This window comes from Callorhinchus milii, unplaced genomic scaffold (genome assembly GCF_018977255.1).
Source record: "Callorhinchus milii isolate IMCB2004 unplaced genomic scaffold, IMCB_Cmil_1.0 Scaffold11, whole genome shotgun sequence".
NCBI classification, from domain to species: Eukaryota; Metazoa; Chordata; class Chondrichthyes; order Chimaeriformes; family Callorhinchidae; genus Callorhinchus; species Callorhinchus milii.
In genome coordinates, this window is record NW_024704752.1 from 19,227,978 (window position 1) to 19,247,600 (window position 19,623).

At 39.0% G+C, this 19,623-nt stretch overlaps 1 protein-coding gene across 1 annotated transcript in view; it reads left to right on the top strand.

Annotated features, from left to right (window-relative positions):
• Positions 1-18,321, top strand: part of LOC103175759 (neuroligin-1) — a 157,140-nt gene extending 138,819 nt beyond the window's left edge. The window contains exon 6 of the mRNA XM_042339263.1: positions 18,280-18,321. Coding sequence (XP_042195197.1) covers positions 18,280-18,321 — 42 coding nt within the window. The remainder of the gene's footprint in view (positions 1-18,279) is intronic.
• Positions 18,322-19,623: the final 1,302 nt, after the last annotated feature.

The window sequence follows — 19,623 nt, forward strand, 5'->3', positions numbered from 1 at the left end:
CAAGGCCCACGGGATTAATGGGAAAATATTAACATGGATAGAAGAGTGGCTATCGGGTAGAAAGCAGAGAGTAGTGATAAACGGATCATTCTCGAATTGGCAGGAGATGTAACTAGTGGAGTGCCACAACGATCAGTGCTTGGGCCTCAGCTATTTACCATTTACATAAATGATCTGGACGAGGACATTGAATGTAATGTGTCTAAATTGGGGGATTATACTAAACTCGGCAGCAGAGTGAGCTCTCAGGATGATGCAAAAAGATTGCAACAAGATATAGATAGGCTCGGGGAGTGGGCAAGTAGGTGGCAGATGGAATTCAATGTTAGCAAGTGTGAAATTATTCACCTTGGTAGCAAGAATAAAAGAACAGATCATTTTCTGGAAGGGGAGAAGTTAGATAGAGTTAGTATTCAAAGGGATTTGGGTGTCCTTGTACACCAGTCCCAAAAAGTCAGTTTGCAGGTGCAGCAGCATGAGGGGACTGACCTCTGATTGGGGCTGTATTCTCTATAGCGTACAGAAGAATTAGGGGAGATCTTATTGAAACTTATAAGATTCTTAAAAGGCTGATAAAGTAGACACTGAGGGTCTGTTTCCCCGGTGGGAGAATCTATAACCAGAGGTCACTGTCTTAAAATTAAGGGTCAGCCTTCTAGAACAGAGTTGAGGAAACATTCCTTCACTCAGAGGGTAGTGAACTTATGGAATTCACTACCCCAGAAGGCTGTAGATGCTCAGTCCTTGAACATTTTCAAGGCTGAGACTGGTAAATTCTTGAAAAATAGAGGGATTAGGGGATATGGGGATAGGGCAGAGTTAGGTCAGAAGATCAACCATGATCTTATTGAATGGCGGAGCACAGGCACGAAGGGCCGAATGGCCCTCTCCTGCTCCTAATGCTTATGTTCTTATTATGTTCTTAAAACTCCAATGGTGTCAATCCAATGGAAACCAAACTGGAGGCAGTTGAGAAGTTCCTAGAATTATTTATGATTATATTCTTGATCTGTTTTAAAAAAAATGCCATCTCACATTTCGCATATTCCCCAATTGGCCCCACACAGTATCCAACCACATTGTTCTATTTCTTTTTGAGTAATACAGCCTCTTTATGTTGCACATGAGACTTGTGTTGTTACAATTCATGCATTGCTTCCTGTTAAGCGGCGAAAGACGTAGATGTATTGCAAATATTTCATTTGAACTATTAAGGATCTTACTTAAAGGTTACACTTCTGGTGCTCAGTGGTGAAACTCATAAATTCAAGGCAGTTGATGAGGTCGGGGGGATGGGAATTACATTTAAGTCTTCCAGAGCTTTCAAGGCTGTTTTTTTTTTTTTAAAAAAAGCACATTTTATGTTCTCTCAGAGCACGGATGTTCTCTCGCAGCTTGTGGTGTTTTCAATTACAGTCTTCAGTTGAAAGATGGCAAAATTATGACAAGTTAATTCTGCAGTGGCTTTTACCGAAGGCTCAATTCTATTCTGAAGGTCGTTCTTATAATTTATAAAACACATGCTTGAGGTTTTGGTTGTACCTAGCTTGCGTAATTCCTAAAGTAATTGATTTAGCTCTGACCGAACGCATAACAACTTACAGAAACACAGTGAAGAAAAGTTTGAAGAAACAAAATCCAAAATTATTGAATTATTTTGATAACTGTTGCTTGTGTTCTTAATTATTGTATAAAAGTCAAATCATTATAATGCGATGGGGGATAGCTGGAATATTTTTGCAGCTCAAAAAACACTTTAACCACTTTGGAGATTAATTCACCTTTAGTACTAAAGCAATTGATGCAGGAACGCTTCCAGTAACAGACCAATGTCCTCAATGTTTCACCCACAAAACATAGTCAATCCACTTCACAGTGTATCCCACAAAGTGCTTTGAGTTGTATCGACAGTGTGATAAGGCACTATATCAAATGCAAGGATTATTATTGTTATTGTATGATAATGTGAGAGGATAGAGTGCCTCTATGCTGCTCATTTGGATGACCTGAGTTCATTTACCTTTTTCCATGTTTGCTTAGAACCAAGCATTGATGTTGTGCTGCGTTGCATGGTAAAACACACACACACACATCATCACTCTTTTGTATATTCTTTATGGCAATGTGGCATTCTATTATCACATTATTGTACAAATGTCAGTGGCCCTGAAAGCTGAATCAACACAATATTGTGTATTGGGATGTTTTTACCCAACTGTTGAAATGGCGAGAGAAAGTGTATTTAATTGAAAAATGGAGCATTCAAAGGAATAAAAATGATTTTTCATGTCAATAGCTTTCCAAAAGGTGGCAAAGTAAAGCAAAGTCTTTTGAATAATATTTGAGTTAAGTTTCATCCGTCAATAGTGTCGAACCGGCAACTGGAAACATGTGGCTCAAATCAGTCACTTATTCTGGAAAGAGACTGCCAGTGTCGAGATGTAGTTTTCAGTCATTGGAAACTTAAACTAACACTTATATAGCTCCCTTCTCTTAGGATAGTGTTTGTTGAGCTGCCTGGATATTCAATTTGAATTTTTTCATAACATTTACTTGGATATTTACTTGGATCAAAGATTCCTAGAAACTTTTATTAAACTTTTATTAAATATTCAATTTATTATTCAATTTTATTATTCTAAATTTACCAAATAAATGCAGTCTTTGCCTTGAGGTGTTCATAATAATAATAATCCTTGCACTTTATATAGTGCCTTATTACGTCTTCTAGACATCTCAAAGCACTTCACAGATTATACTGTAAAGCGAATTGATTGGATATTTTGCAGGCGAAATGCAAAATTTTAATTGATCCCTGCAATTATCTGGGGTGTTATTTCAAATCAGTTCCTTCTTTAAAGAGAAGGTTTCAGCAATTTAAAATTAAATAGACATAGATGCTAAAAAAGCCATTCAATATGGTAGTTGGTATGAAATCCAATAATATTTCGAAGGTTTTTTGAATCAGACATGCCATTTATTTTTAAGAAGAAAAGCTCTGAGAAACTCAATGGAAACATTTTGAGAGCCATAGATATAAAGCACTTGCTTAATGCGAATGCTCACATAAAGAGCATATTTGTTCAAACATTCTCATGCTTTCTACAGTGCTTCCTAGAAGGAGTAATTAAACATTACGTCTAACTTGGTTACAGAAAATCTCTCGGATAATGTAAGCAACATGATAAATACAAGAGCTTGCAAGATAGCTTTACAAGGCGTTTGTTTTTATTTGCAGTCCTGCACTGGGTCAGCTCATCATCTATGACTATCAGGAAGTTTGGTACAAGGTCTTTGACTTGTTCATGAATAAAGAATTGACGATGCAGATACCTCCATACCTGGCGCTAATTATTCTTCAGCGCAAGGAGGTTTTCTGTCCCTTTGAATAATTTGCTATGTGCCTGTCTCCAGTTTATTAGAAAGTTGTATCCAGTATTTGGAAATAACATTTTAGCTAATTCATGGATTTGGTGTAGTGAAATGGCTGTATTCTCTGACCACATACCCAAAGGTTACACTCTTCACATATACTTTCATGTATACCAAGTGCCGTGTGCTGGTCAACAAGAATATTTTGTTGTCGGTGTCAGCTCAGTGTTGCATTGCTTCTTTCAACATTATTGCTGGTTGCGATGTGCTCCCAATGTGGTTTGATACTTAGATAGTTCAAACCTCTTTCCAAATAGGTGTTCTTAGTTTGTTTTAGGATAACCCAAGGGAGCCACTTCATGTTGTTGTTGTTATCAATTCATATGGTATGGAGATTTTCAGATAATGTTTCTTTGCTCACTCATCTCTCGCCTGTATCTCCCCATTCTTTCCTTAGTTTTGGAGTGAAGGATGTCAGCCCTCCTGTTATGTACATTGAGCACCGTAGCTGATTTTGTACATTGATGTACATTGCCTTGCCTCACCAGCGTGAGCCTTTGGAGAGATGACTGACAGGCTGACTGACTGACTCTGCTTATGAACTGAAAACACTGTTGTACCCCATTGTACTAATAGCATTGCAAACGTATCAATGTTCATTGGAAAAAAAATCTTTTCATTTCATCTTTTAATTGATTAACACCACCTTAACCTTCCACCCATAAAGGTTTCGAGAGGAACAAATGAGCATTTCTCCATTGATTTCTCCTTCGCAGCATTACCATTGAACATTTCTGAGCAGCGCTCCACAGCACAGCCGACTGCAGCTATTCAAATTATTTTTTAATTAAAAACTTATTGATTTCTTTTTGAACAGCCAGGGCAGGTATAATCACAACTTAGTGAATCATGAGAAACAAAGTGCACGATAAGTGGCAAAGCTCTGCACAGCTTTTCTTGACAAGTTTCTCGAGCAAAATTAAAAACATTCAATTACAGTTGTACCATTATCCTTTATATAGAACTGGCAAAAGATGTGATGATGACTGCAGATTGGGTGAAAACACCAAAGATTTCCTTCTCTGTCCCAGAATGGCCTCTTGATGTCATTGAAGTTTTCAGTTAGTTCTGAGCAACTGTCTCTAACCTTTAGAACGCAGCATTGAAATTACAATAAGAAACAGACCTTTCTCACTTATGTGTATGTTTAAATGGTTGTCAGCAAGTGCGTTGCAACAGTTCTCATTTTCTCAGCTGTCAGCTGTGAGATGCTACTTCTTGTGAAGCACGTTAAATAAATGCAAGTTATTGTTCTCATTGTTACAGATTTCAAAATTATTGGACCAACGTGTAATGGAACTTGGTACTAGATGAATCTGAGTTTTTGACAATGTCTTCGCTTCCAGATGTTTCCCTTTAAGCTCGATATTTACTTTGTCGTGTTATCTTGATTGTTTTTCTATGTATACAACAGTAAAGAGAAACTAAGATCAGCATAGAATCAATGCTGTGCAATGAAGTTGCTGGACATGGTGACACAGCGCTATGAGTGGTTGGAGAAAGTGGCCCCCATTTCCATTAATCCAAAGATTGCGATATCATTCCCTTCAGACCACCAAAAAGATCATTTCAAACCTAGCGTTACAATAAGGTCTGACGTTAGATTGCACAGTACCATAGCAAAGTACCAAATGTGTGCGGTTACCTGCACATCTAAATTACCGATCATTGACATTCTAAGCAGGATGAGTAAATTGGAGGCTTAATTTGGAGCGAGGTAATAAGGCCACAGGCCAAGCAGATCTGTCTTGCTGAAACTGCAAGACTGAATATTCTCATCTCACTTAAAGTGTCAATTTTCAATATTATACTTTTGTAATGAATTATTGAACTTGCGTGGATTGGTTTTGTCAATTCAAGGCTGAGCCAGTAGATGGAGCGCAGAAGTTCAGAGCAGAGGAAGAAAGTGAGAAGAGTTGGACCAATCAATCCGGCAGGAATATTAGTATTTGTCTGAAATTCTTCATGCTCTTGAAACGCTGGAGTTACTTGTACTTGAAACTTCTGCAATGGTAGTGTCCTGAAAGCGGGTTACCTACATGGTGTGTGTGGGCATGTGGGGGACCTAAAGACTAGGAAAGAAACAAAATAACACAACAGATAAAGATGTAAGAAAATTTCTCTATTACCACAACTCGCCGTACAAATTGAAAGACCTTCTAACCCACTTATGTTCACTTACAACATTGTTAAAAACTTCAGTCGAGTTCACAGTTCATTACGATTTCAGTCTCTCAGCGGTTACCGCAGATGGAATGAACGAATTGACACGTAAATTTCATGGAAATGCTGTAATCTATCAATACATCTGAAAGGAAGTAAAATGTATATCCACCAAATGCATCAACATATGAAACTGCAATTACAAAAGATGGCAATAAAATAAGGAACATGGTTAGGAGAGAGGGAATTAGGATGGGTGGAGGCTAACGTGAAGTACAAACACTGGCAGGGACTAGTTGGACTGAAATGGTAATGTTCAGTGTAACACCACTGGTTAGAATTCCTGTCAATCCATGGGGACTCCACTCTGAACCAAGTGATTTGTCAGACGGGTCTTTTTACCTTAGATTCCTTAACTAAGGTCTCCCATTGAGAAATACTGTAATTTGGAACCCATTGACAACTCAAGATCACCCCATATTGCATGTCGCAAATCATGGAAAAACAGGCAAACAAATTCCTCTCTCCCTCCCCGCCCCCTTCCTTGTTTTTGTCCTCTTTAATTGGCACGGCTGAAGAGAGGCAGGAGGAGTGTGGTGTACTAAATATTAATCAGTTTTGAAAACAAGCTGTTCAATTAATTCCCTACGTTTGTAATTAAAGGCTCAATAGAAGAATGATTTTTATGACCATATGCATTGAAGTGATCTTTCCCCCCCTCCTCGTCTGTCTGCCTGTGTGATTGTTCGCTCAGAACCTTCGTCCATCTGTGTTAATCTGCCAGAAAAAAATAACCCTTGGCTTCTCATCTTCATATCTCTCATGTGCCTTCTGTTGTAATAAGTGTCCCTGGTGGATATTTACAGAGACAATAACTGGGACATCTCTGGGGCTGGGAGCGTGATAATAAAGCACGCAGCAGCGTAATCCGATTCAATGACAGGCTTTACTTTCAGCTGTGTTGTTTAGATGTTTTTAATTCTCGGAATATGTTGCAGGTTTTAAGTGGAAATAAATGGTATTAGTTACAAGGGGTAATAAGAATAGTAATCCTTGCATTTGATATAGTGCTTTATCACATCTTCGACACGTCTCAAAGCGCTTCACAGTAAAGTGAATTGTCTGTATGTTTTTTGGGCGAAACTTGTAATCAGCGTTCTTGATCCATAAACCAAATCCATGCACAAGAAAGATTTTTTTTTAAAAGACTCTCGTCCATCAACGTTTGAAACAGGAGTGGTGAGCATGAGGGCAGTGAGCAGAGTTTGCACCAGGGGAGAGAGGGCGGAGCTTTGCTGGGAGGGGGCACGGAGTTTGCATGAGTGTGGAGGCGGCGTTTACACACGGAAAGATGGGAAGCGGGAGATGAAACTTGCGTGAAAATCAAACAAACAAAATGGCTAATTGTTACTGTTCCCTGAATAAAGCAATCTCTGAATCACCTGAAACATTCAGAAGATGATTTTCAGTGTCATCCCATCCAGGCACACATCGTGCAACAAGCTTGATCATTTGGACAACTTAAAAATGAATGCTCTGTGCCTATCACTTTGTGGTGCAAGGCCAGTGGGTAATAATTTGCCTTTCAAAGCCTTTCTGTTAATGAAGATTGATTTCTTAGGATTTTGCATTTAATCACGACACGACACAATAGGTGTCGCAATCATGTGGTGAGTTGTGTGTTCAAACTTTCTTTTCCAAAAGGTTAAGTGAGTTTGCCCTATTACTGTAAGTGTGAGCCTGGCTTGGGATGCTGATACTCTTACCTCTGAGTCAGAAGGTTGTTGGTTCAAGCCCCACCATTGAGACTTTGAGCTCCTGGTCCAAGTGGACACTCCAGTGTAATGGTAAAGGAGTGTTGCATTGGCAGAGATGCTGAACTTCGCATGAGACATTAAACCGAGGTTCTATCTCTGTTGAGATGGAGATTAAAGATCCCAAGGTAACATATTATCTCAAAAAGAGGTGTCTCTTTCGGTGTTTTGGCCAACAATCACCACATAAAATTGATCATTCATTTCATGGCTGTTTATGGGATATTGCAGTGTGCAAATTGGCTGCCATCACATTTTTGCCTACAGTCACTAAACTTTACTGTAAAGCTGTGAACCACTTTGAGACATTTCAATGAAATGATCAAGTGCTATACCAAATGCACTCACCCACCCCCCTCTCTCCACTTACCCTCCTCAAATGTATAGCCTTGAATTTTAAGTCTTTGTGGCAGACAAGAGATTTTATTCCCCATCTGTCAAGCATGTTTTTCAAAATGATTTTATCTTTAGCGACCACGTACTTTTGTGAAAATCTAAGTCAAAAATACCTTACTGTAGCTCAGAGCAACAATTGAATTGAGTTCCTTGGATCCAAAATGTTTCGAATTGAGCAAATGCCCTGTAGATATATCTCTGAATCAGCACTGAAGGAATTAAGCTGAATAATACTATCCTCTTCTCCTTGCTGGAGGAGTTTACATATTGAATAAGTGTTTTTTCCAAAGGGAGAAAATTGAGAGATTCAGCATGTAATCAATTAATTTCAAAGGTATTGTTTTTTTTAACTGGCATCATTTGCATGATTATTGATTGTCTCCCTCCCAATGCACACACACATATACCAACTCAGCCACCAACCAGGTTTCAAAATCAAAACATAGCCATCGTGAAAATCCAAGTTCAATGACACATCTGTGATATGTTAGGGCTAAAACAGGCTGAAACAGATGGTCAGTCACCGAATAGATTCATGTAACACTGGTTAAACTCTAGAATGACTGAGGCTTTGTTTATTCTGCGTTATCATTTGGATATAATACAGTAATAATATATTATAATAATAATAAAAATTGAAAAAATATGTCTCCTGCAGCAAGTTATCTTTGGGGTCTGTCCCCACCCCCAAGAAGGAAGTAAATTCAAAGTAAAATCTAAATGTTATGAAGGAGTTGTTGACTTGGTCTTTATCTAGCATCTTTACTCTTGAAACAATTAATGTTTTTCCTCTTCATGTCTCGAATGCAATTCCGTTTTAAGTTTTGCCTCCCACCCCCCCCCCCCCCCCCCCCTCCGTTTCACTTTCAACATCTGAGAATCAAAGCTTTCAGAATCAAACATAGAGCAGATTTGTATTCAGGTTACTTTGCCAGCTGCTCGCAAAAGACAGACTCATTTGTTTTATATTTCAACCGACCCACATATTAAAATGTTTCTGATGGATGATGTTGGTACATTGAGATCTACTGATTTCCCCCCTACCCATTTTGGTTCAATACTTTCAAGATGAATGGTACTATTGAGGGGACTTTTCTCTTGTTGCCTCACAAGTGAGAGGACCTGGGTTTGATTCCCTGGGCAAGTTTCCTTACTCCACACCCCTCTGTTTACCCGGCAGTAAGTAGGAACCCGTTTGTTAGTCGATTGACAGATCGCTTTTCCGGGGGTAATAATTCCTTCAAAAAGATTAAATAAATAAATCAAAAATTATAATAATTTGGTCACTCAATCCACGATGGTTTGTGGGATCTGCCAATTAACTACCAACCAGGTTCCTATTTATTGCTAGGTGGACAGAGGCGTGTGGAGTAACGAAACTTGTCCAACATTTCTCTCTGCCTGGGAATCGAACCCAGGTACTCTCATTTGTGAGTCGAGTGCTCTAACCACTAAACTACAGGACTCCAGAAAATGAACAATGAACAGATAATGAGGCCATTAGTTGTTTTAAGAAATATATTTTTTGCAGATTTAAAAAAAGTGTTATCTTCAAATGTTGGAAATCTGAAATAACCCCCACTCTGAACTCTAGCAAATCCACAGTAAGACAATCGATATCTGAAAGAGGAAAATAGATTAACTTACGGGCGTGACCCTTCCTAATGCCTCAAGCCTTATTCTATTTTCTCTTTCAGCTGTTGATTGACTTTTGTTAATCTCTGGCATTTCTGTCCTTTTATTTTAATTTCAGATTTCCACCATTTTCAGTTTAGCAATACCACCCTTTGTGGAGTCCTGTAGCTCAGTGGTTAGAGCACTCGCTTTGCAAGTGAGAGACCTGAGTTCAATTCCAGGCAGAGGGCGAAACCTTGGGCAAGTTTCCTTACTCCACACAGAGCCTAATAATAATCCTCCAAAACCAAAAACAATAATAAATTGGTCATTTTCAATCTACGACTGTTTGTGGGACATTGCTGTGCGCAATTGGCTGCCGCGTTCGCCCACAAATATACAGTCAATTCACTTTACAGTGTGTTCTGTGAAGCGCTTTGGGACGTCCTCCCGACGTGAAAAGCGCTATATCAAATGCAAGGATTATTATTATTATTATTTGGGATGTCCTCCCGAAGTGAAAGGCACTCTACAAATGTCATTTTGTTGTTGTTGTTGAAGCTGATTTTTTTTGTTACGTTACGCTAATGGGCATTTTACCTGCACAATGAGTCCATTAATCCCCGGGTGAAAAATGTATAGCACAAATGTACTTGCAACAACAAACCAGGAGGCCACACTTCAATGAAGCAAAAGTAAATCTATTTGTAGAGGAGGAACTGTAGATAAGGACTCTGAATATTTGGCCATACCAACTCTAAGCCAAATCACTATCAAACAAGGAGTTCTGGGAGGAGAGATGTTCTTGTGTAAGTGCAACATCTAAGTTGCAAAGCTAATATTGCATATGACTGTGAAGATGGGCGAAGACAAACATGCCAAGGGTCGATCAGAGAAACTGAAGACCCTAAATGCAACTGAGAAGGTTACAGTACAGATATTTGGGACAAAGATGGGGAGACGATAGCCTTACACAAACTGGTAATATTTCTCCTTTTTTTCATTTTCTTTTGGATCAAAGAGGAGGCTTCAGTAGAATATACTGAGTGACTTAGCAGCTTGGGATGTCTCAAAAGGATACTCTCACAGCTGCTAACTCTCAAATGAATTCTAGTTTTCAACTAAGCCATCTCTCCTGGCTTTGAAATTCTCAAGAACAGGTGATGTTTTCTTGAGGGATTTTGGTGGTATTCCATGTTGTGACCCCAGATTTTCTGACTAGTAACAGTGGTATTGGAGTGAAAACATAAATTCATGGACATGGTCATAGCGAGAGAAAAAGTAGATGGGGGGCCACAGGGACGGGGTGGGGGCGCGGTGGGGGAATTATCAAAAACAAGTTGTTGGAAACTATCAGTTATTTCAAAAAAAATATATCATTCCTTGTATTACAGCTGCTTTGTTGTCTATATGATCTGAGTTTGTCATGTTGTGCAGTTGTAACAGCAGTGTGTGTTTGTTGGGATTAGTTTTTAATTCACTCCTCAGAATCGCTGAATAGTTAATTGGAGTTATTGGCTCACAACTGAGAGTCAGAATTGCATGTTGCATTCTGTCTGTCTTGCAGGTACTTATGATATTGATCTAGGGATAAAACAAGCCTCAAGGGCTGACAGAATCCAAATGCCAATGAAATGTTATTGAGAGTAAAATATAACCAGTTGGTCTCAGATCATACTACCAGGAGCTTGGCTGTTTTATCTTCTATTATTGCACACATTTATGGTGTTTGCTATATCCTTTAATATTTTATGAAGATCTCAGTGATATTCCTTCTCAACGTCTCCAGTCTAGACTTTAGAGATTAAGCTTCTGTAGTGTTTCCTCATTGCTCAACTTCAAAAAATCTTGATTTGTTCTGCACCCCATCCAAAGCTTATACTGTAGATGTTTTTTGTGGTGTATTGACCAGACTGAACACATATCTACAAGTATTGTCCGACGACTGCTTTGTAGAGTCTCAGTATAACCTCTGGACACTTGGATTATACTGATCTGGCAATTTGTGTGCTAATTTGAAGGACAGTCTCCTTCGTTCTCCCCTTGTCGGTTGTAGACAAGGCTTTGCCATCTTGGAGCAAAAAATATAAGCAAATGTTACTCTCTAGTAATCTTCTAGTAATTTGATTAGAAAAATTAACTCTAACTCATTCTAACTCATTCTAGAAAAATGTCACCATCTGGAGAGTGATGATTGGGAAGGATCATTGTCTGTGTCCCTTTGTTGTGCTCCCATTAACGCTTTCAGCCACTTATGCCCCGAAACTCTGGAACAAAGTTCCCTTGGCCTTGTCCCTTCCTTCCCTGACTTCAGGTCATGCCTGAAGACCTTCCTCTTCCCCCCGAGCTCAGCATTGTGCACCGCCACTCTAGGACCCAACCCTGGGTGAGGGGCGCTGTATAAATTGCAAGTTGTTGTTGTAAACATTTGGCACTTTTATGTGAAATTGTTGACTACAAAAGAATTGAACGCAAGTGAATGTCTCATTGCACGGATTTCTGAATTGTTTTTTACTCAAATAATATTTTTGACCATAATTTTAGGCGAATATTCTTATAATAATCCTTGCATTTTTTCATGTAGCACCTATAACATCATTAACTCAAAGTGCTTGATTTGTAATTTCTGTCAAGTGCAGTGACTGTCAAATCCCACAAACAGGGAGAAATTCCCTTCTTTTCAAATGCGTCTTAGGATCTTTAACGCTCACCTGAACAGGTAGATGGGAGCTTGAGTTTAATGTCTCAAATCTGAAGAATTGCACATTCAACGATGCATCAGCCTGGACTGTGAGCTCAAAATCTATAATGGGAGCTTGAACCCATAATCTTGAACATGGCATGTTAGGCCATGTTCATACCATTATTGCTTTTCCCCTCCAAATGTAAGAAAATTGTGTATTTCACTTCAATGGAAGAGATGGGAAGTATTAATTGGACCCACCGATGACATTTTAGAAAAAAAACTGTGGCACACAAAGTTTTCAGCTCTGTGGCTATTATCTGAAAAGCTCTGTAGAATTGCTGCCATGTTAGCCGTTAATAGAACCCTTGAAATTGTTTATTGATTTATTGTAAGGGAACGATCTTCATTCCATTTGCTTCCTTTCTTTTCTAAAAAGAAATAAATAAAAATTCCTTCTGTGACTAAGGAGAAAATGCCCCTGTTTAGACTACAGGGGCAACAGGAAGATTTTTCCTGTTTGGCTTAAGAAGCATCACTTTGGCCCAGTGATTTGGAAATATTCCGAAAAGTTGAAATTCGATTAAATCAGTGGATGAAGGCTCCAGTGTGGACCGATTGCATTGCGTTTGTCAAATACAATCTTGTTCTCCTTCCCAACCTGGAACAAACTGGTTTGAATTGGTGTTGGTGTCAGACTTAAAAAAAAACACTAAAATAACTAAATCTTGCCCTAGGACTTGTGCTTTTATTTTGTTCAGCGATTTCACGTTGTTAAAAGAGCCATTGATTGTATATACGTCAGTGCTTGTGGCAGTCAGCAACTCAATTCAGCTCTCGTTGACCAAGGAAAAGGGGGTTTGTTGTAGCTTTCTGTGCAGAGGAATTCTAGCCCAATGCAAAGTGCACTGTTGTGACACTGTTTACTAATGGGGCGAGAAGCAGAGATTGACAGCGTTGAATAAATATTCAGCTTCTCAATTCAGGCCCTCTATGACATGTAACAAGTTGAATGCCACTGGAGACTGTTGAAGTCTTCTTTTCCCCTCGCCCCCCCCACACACACACACATACTCTCCTCTTGACAACAGAGAGAAAATGACATGACAGCCATTGGGAGCTTGTGCCCAGTGAGTCTCACTTTGATTTGTTTGTGCCTTTGGTGGTTCTGTGTCAGGACAGTCGTGATGGTTTCAGCAGCATTACCCACCAGTCTGCGGGTCAGGCTACCTGTCAATAAAAAGTTAATTAAATTCTGCTGCTAGTCATTCAATTGGCACATTAATACTTATTTCGTATACCCCCCCCTGCCCGCCGCCTCCCCCGACACACACACACACATCATACCAATGAAATGCCAGGGAAGAGTCAGCATTATCACTGTCACATGAGAAAATCGAGCTACATTTTAAAACAAATAATATCAAGAAATCTGAAATAAAATTAAAATGTTTTGGACAGTTATGATAATTGCATCACAAAAATGATTTACATGATGACTTATTTTGCTCAGTCCTAAATTTTAGATCAAATCGTTGATGCACTCCCTTTTAACTTAAATTTGCAAAACAACACTATTACATTAAAAGCAAGCTGCATAAAGTAATATTGAAAATCAAATCAATAATAAAATAGCAACGGCACAACGCATTAAGTGCCAGACATAGACTGCTCTGAAAGATTTAGTCTTCTGTGTTGGTTGCAAGCAGATGCTAAATCTGCTGTAGTGAAAACTTTTTTAATGCGTAGATTTGTTTCTACTCTTCATTGGACCACATATAAGAATAATTTGTAGGAAGCCTTCAATCATTGTCATTAGTAACGTCACATTTCCTGGCAGGTGATCTACAATACACATTTGGTAACATCTAGTGGGGCTTCAGCCAACATTAACACCCACTTTGGAAAGTACTCAATCAATGAATTAATGCACTGACTTGATTGACTGTTGCATAATCAAGTGATTGTAATCATTGAAACCAAGGGTACAATTTTCTCCACAGTGTTTTTTTTCTTGTGTTGACTTAACCAATTTCCATATTGTAATGCCCATTGAATAGGCCTTGCATGTTTTGGTAAACACTTTCTTTGTCTTATTTTTTTGCAACAAGACAGTTTATGTCCAGGTCCAAACGTTAGTTTGGTGAGCTCCTCAAGTTCCACTTTGGTAATATCTGCAACACTCTGGGATTCGGCAAGGCAAGTAGAAAATGTAGAATGTATCTCCCAATCTTGTGATTACCTTTGAAAGAAAATAATTACAAGAGGGTTTAATGAAGAAGGTCCTTCATACCATTTGATCTCACCTTCGAGATTACACATCTATTTCAGCTTTGAACCGTTTCTTAAAGGATTCCGGGTCTGGTTCTTGACTGCCTTTCCCAGTAACTCATTCTAATGATTACTTGCCCTCTCTGTGTGTCATAATTGGAACATTCTTATTCCTGTCTTTTAACTACAAGGCGTAAAAAAGTGCTTAATGCACAGCAGTTTAGGCTGCAGTAGAACAAGATCATGCAATTGGAATAAAATTGACATCAACTCCACACTTCAACTTGATTTTACCCTTTTGTATAACCTGAACTGCACAGTCTTGTGAGATCTGCTAGGTTGTTCAAATGCTGTGTTCCGCTAGCGATCTTCCCTGTATCATCTTACACTGAGGTGTTAGAGAGGATATCTAAGAATCCTAGATGTATAATAAATGTAGGGCAGCGGATGAATAATTCAGTCATATCTCAACAGTCTTTTAATGCAGCAAATGCTTTGAAAGAACAGAAATGTCAACTTTTTTTCTGATATAACTACATTAAAGGGAAAACCAAACAGAAATGAAGGAATATCCAGAACCAGCCAGACAGCACACGAAGCGATAAGATAGCATTTCTAATTTTATTTTACATTGCTGCTTGTACAGATTTATATATATATATATACATACACAATCTATATATATATAAAACAAGATCCAGCCCAAAGGTATATCTTTATCACTTAAATCTAGCCAAGTTTTTTTTGAATAGGTAATTCACATTACATCACAAAAATATCCTTGCACAGTTTGCGCTTGCCTTCATACAACATTTTGTCCATCAGACCAAAAACAATAAATTTGGAGGCTTTGAATCTGAAATAAAAATGGAAAATGCACAGTAGGTCAATTCAGGGTGGGAGCCAGAGAGGGAGCACACAGGTTGATAGGGGTTAACAGGTCGGAGAAGTAGGAGGGGGCAAGGCCATGGAGGGCATTGAAGGTGATTTATTATTATTTATTATTAATAATAATCCTTGCATTTATATACAGCACCTTATCGCATCAAAATCTCCCAAACTTCGCAGTGGAGATTGTTGTTAGATAAGCAAGCACAACTTCCAACCCTCTAGCCAGCAAGACACCACCAATCCTTGAAAAGAGTTATCTTGGAGAGAACATTATAGAAGTGTATCAGATTTTACATGTGATTGAGAGACTGAAGCCAGAACAATACTACCAGATAGGACAGCGTAGCAGAACAAGAGGGCACAGGTTCAAGACAGCAAAAGTAAAGACACCTGGAAGTATTTCTTTACATAATAATCACTGCAACAGGCTTCCGAGGAAGAGTCTCTGAGGCCGGGATGTTGAGCTTGTTTAACAAACATCTTAATGCTACGATGGATGGACAATAGGATGGGTATTCTGGAGAGATGGCCTATTGATGGTCTGAATACCCACCCTATTCTTCTGAACCTGATTTTTTGAGAGCCTGCAGCATACAGGACACACCCTCCTCTTTTCTTATAGTGCCACGGGATCTTTAATGTCCACCTGAACAGGCAGGTGGGACCTCAGGTTTATGTCTCATCCATAGGACGGACACCTACGCCAATGCAGGGCTCCTCCAGTGCTACATTAGCGGCTCAGCCTAGCCTTTGAGCTCCCAGTGCTGAAGTAGGGTTTGAATCCACAACCTTTCTGAATCAGAGGTAAGAGTGCTAACAACTGAGCCAGGCTGACACCTTGTGATCACAATACAATCCTGAGATATGGAGCTGCAGCTGGAACTGATACAGGGAAGAACATGATTCCATGTTCTTAGCTTTGATCACTTTTGTCTGACAAATATTGAGAGAGCTAAGGAAGCACAGAGCCAGAAATGTAATTAGCTCCATAACTATAAATAACTAAGCCGTGATACAGAAGCTAGAGTACAAATCAAATTACAATCCAGTCTTCTTAGGGTTGAAAGTTTAACTGAGATTTACGTGACATTTTGCAATAGCACCGATTTAACCTGATAGGCTTGTGAAAATCTATCCATCTTGTTGGCTGCTTGTAATGCAAATACTCGATGGTTCATTCAGATATTTGGCTGTGAAATAGTATTTTTGAAATGCCACGTTGTATTGTTACAATATAGAGATAAAGAGCATCTTACAGTGACGTAGCACTCCAGAAAAGGTCAAAATAACCCAGTTGGGTGGCCATGTTCCAATCATAATCCACCAACTAAATACAGTTCAATGTCATCAATAACCGACATAGTATAGAGGAGACTTGGATCATCCTCATTTTCCAATTAAAGTTCGTTGTGTGGAGCTGGGAATCAAAAGGCATTGTATCATACTTGGAATTATCTTACTGTTTTTTCTTCGAGGCTTACATCATTACCAGGAGAATTATTCATTCTAAGGGAACTATTTTCTGTTTTTTTTAAACATTCTGATTGCTTCTTCATTAGTAGTCTCCAAAGTGATGTGAAAGCTCTCCAGAAGTCACAATGTTAATAAACTCTTTAATATCCAGTGTGCACTGTAATTGCAAATCTTTCCTCTCTGCTTTGGGAAGAACCTACACTTTTGACTCCTTTAGTCTTGCAAAAATATAATTAATTGGATCATGGCTCATTACTATAATTTACTTTAAAAATGCATAGCCCTGTCAGTAAAAGGAATTTAAAAACTGGATAGGGATTTTTAAAGTAGTTGATGACATTTCAGTGGAATCGTATTCATATTTGGAAACAGAAATAAAATTGAGCCAAGATTAGGGAAATGTGGTTTAAAATATGTTATGAATTAGAATTTGAAGCATCTATTCTGATTTACCTGGTGTATCTTGAATTTGAAATACTTTCTTTCCTGATGCGTCTAATGTATTCAGTACCCTGAAGGCAATATATTGGAAAAAGCTCATTTCTCAAAATAGGCAATTCATTAGGATGTGGCAACCATTCGTACAGAAGAGAAAGGCGACAATAAGAAAAATAGTGATCTTCTGAAATGAAACAAATGAGGGAATAAGAAAGGCTTAACTGGGGAAATTGCATGGCTGCTCTCTGAGGTCATTCTGGTCAGCTCTCTTATGCTTAATGTTACAGTAGTTTTATTACAGCCTCTCTAGTTTATTAGGTTGCGGAGTAGACTAATTTGCAAACTGGTGAGTTTAGTGCCACTGGGAGTTTGCAAATGAGGAAAAAATCTAATGTCAGACAGAACTGGGGTGATCACTTTATTGTAGAAAAGTCCAACTTTAAATGTCTTTTGTGCAGTTTTATTACCTAATGGTTTTATTATTATTCAGTTCCTGCAAATTGACAATGACAAAATGGAGGGAGAAGAGATTCTTCTGTTCCAGGCTTTCTCTATTATTAATGAAATCAGCCATTTCTGTGAAATTAATTCCATAGCTCCAACCTCGCCTGAACAGGAAATATTAATCCCCCTACAATTCTCTCTGATCTACAGATGGTATTTGTTAACAGTATAAACATATAATTCAGCATTAGGTTCTTGCTGGTGAATCATTGATCTTCGAAAGAATCAACCTTGATAATAATTGCAATGAACCGAGAGGATCAAGAGGAATGAATCTTCATTTCACATTGTGCTGTGTGGCCAATACATCTGCTTGCTACTTTTGTACTGTATGTTATACCGTACTGTGTGACAAAAAGTGCTGACATTTAGCAGTGCTTTCTGTGAAAGTATGTTCAGAGTAGCCTGTGGGCCTCTTTGCGATTTGATCCTTATACAACTCATGGACTTGACATCATAACATGCTCACAACTTCATCATTTGTGTTTTATCCAGTCAGGTCCGCTCATAATATAAATATCATATCGGGCCATTAACCCACTGGCTATCTTTCTCTTCCTGCACATTAGATGAATGATTTATGGTCCATTTCTATTGCAGGATATTTCAGAACTGGTTCAGAAAGAACTGGTGCTGAAGTAGCCTGAGGCAAATGGTGCGAGGAACCTGCCCAATCTCCATTGCGGGATGAAATCCAAAGCACTGATGATAACACAACGCTGAGGGCACATTGCAAATTTGGCATCCAACACATTGAGAGACAGTGGGGGGTTTTGACCATTTGTCTTATCCTCAGTGCCACTGATAGCAAGGGTGAGATATTGACCCAGTTTGTATTTCTCAGAAGAATTTCAGTGCGAGCTTCCCACTCATCTCCTGTTAACCCTGCAAGCCATAGCCCGAACAAGATAGGATGCTCCTAGCTGGATAGGCAGAGGGATGCTTGTCAGGCAGTGCTCTCGATGGCAAGCTATGCAACCTCAAGCATAAGCCCATTGCACATTCTGGGATCCCCAAGCATTGGGTATCACCGTTCTGCGCCTGATATTCTGGGGCAATACATCAGCAAGATGAATCCCTCCAGGGAGAGAGTTCATGCACAATTCCAGACAAGGGGAGCTATCCGTGTGTAAGTGACACCTATATGTGGAACTATCAGACTGGTTTGGATACTCTTAAGCACGTGTCAGATAACCAGCTGCCGACAATAAAATATATTGTAATTCTGCTACTAAACACAGAGCAGAATGTTATCAGTGGTAACGCGATAAAACTGTGCAAACATGGCTTAAGAGGCAACACCACTTGCTAATCTGCAACACAGCACCAGTGGCAACTCAGGGAAACCTATGGGTTTAACTAGATCATGAAATGTCACAGTTTCGAGCCTGTTGAGGTTCATGTACACAAACCTGCGTATCATGCAACTTGATTTCCTTAGAAATATTATGTGTCTTTTTATCTCTTGTATTTATCTAGACACAGGATTCAGTATCAAGTATTAACCATCAAACACTGTCAGGTCAGGTATAGCATTGTCAGGTGCAGAATAAAGCCCTCTAAACTGCCCCCCCAAATGCCTCTTAACCATAATTTTACAGGATTTTGTTTTTAGAATTGCCATGTCAGCTATTCTTACAATTTCTTTGGTCTGTGCCAAATTGCGCGATCTTCATGGTATGAGAGCTGTGCCCACTCAGAATAGAGGTGGGATGATTATTAAAACAATAATAACTTGCATTTGGTATAGCACCTTATCACGTTGTTGAGACATCTCAAAGCGCTTCACAGAATATACTGCAAAGTGAATTGACTGTATATTTGGTGGCTGAAAGGCGGCAGCCAATTGCACACAAAAGTTGAAACTCATTCTGTGGAAAGAACATTACAGCCAACACACAATGTTCGCTACATCAGGACCTGGTCTAGACTCAAAAGAATGGT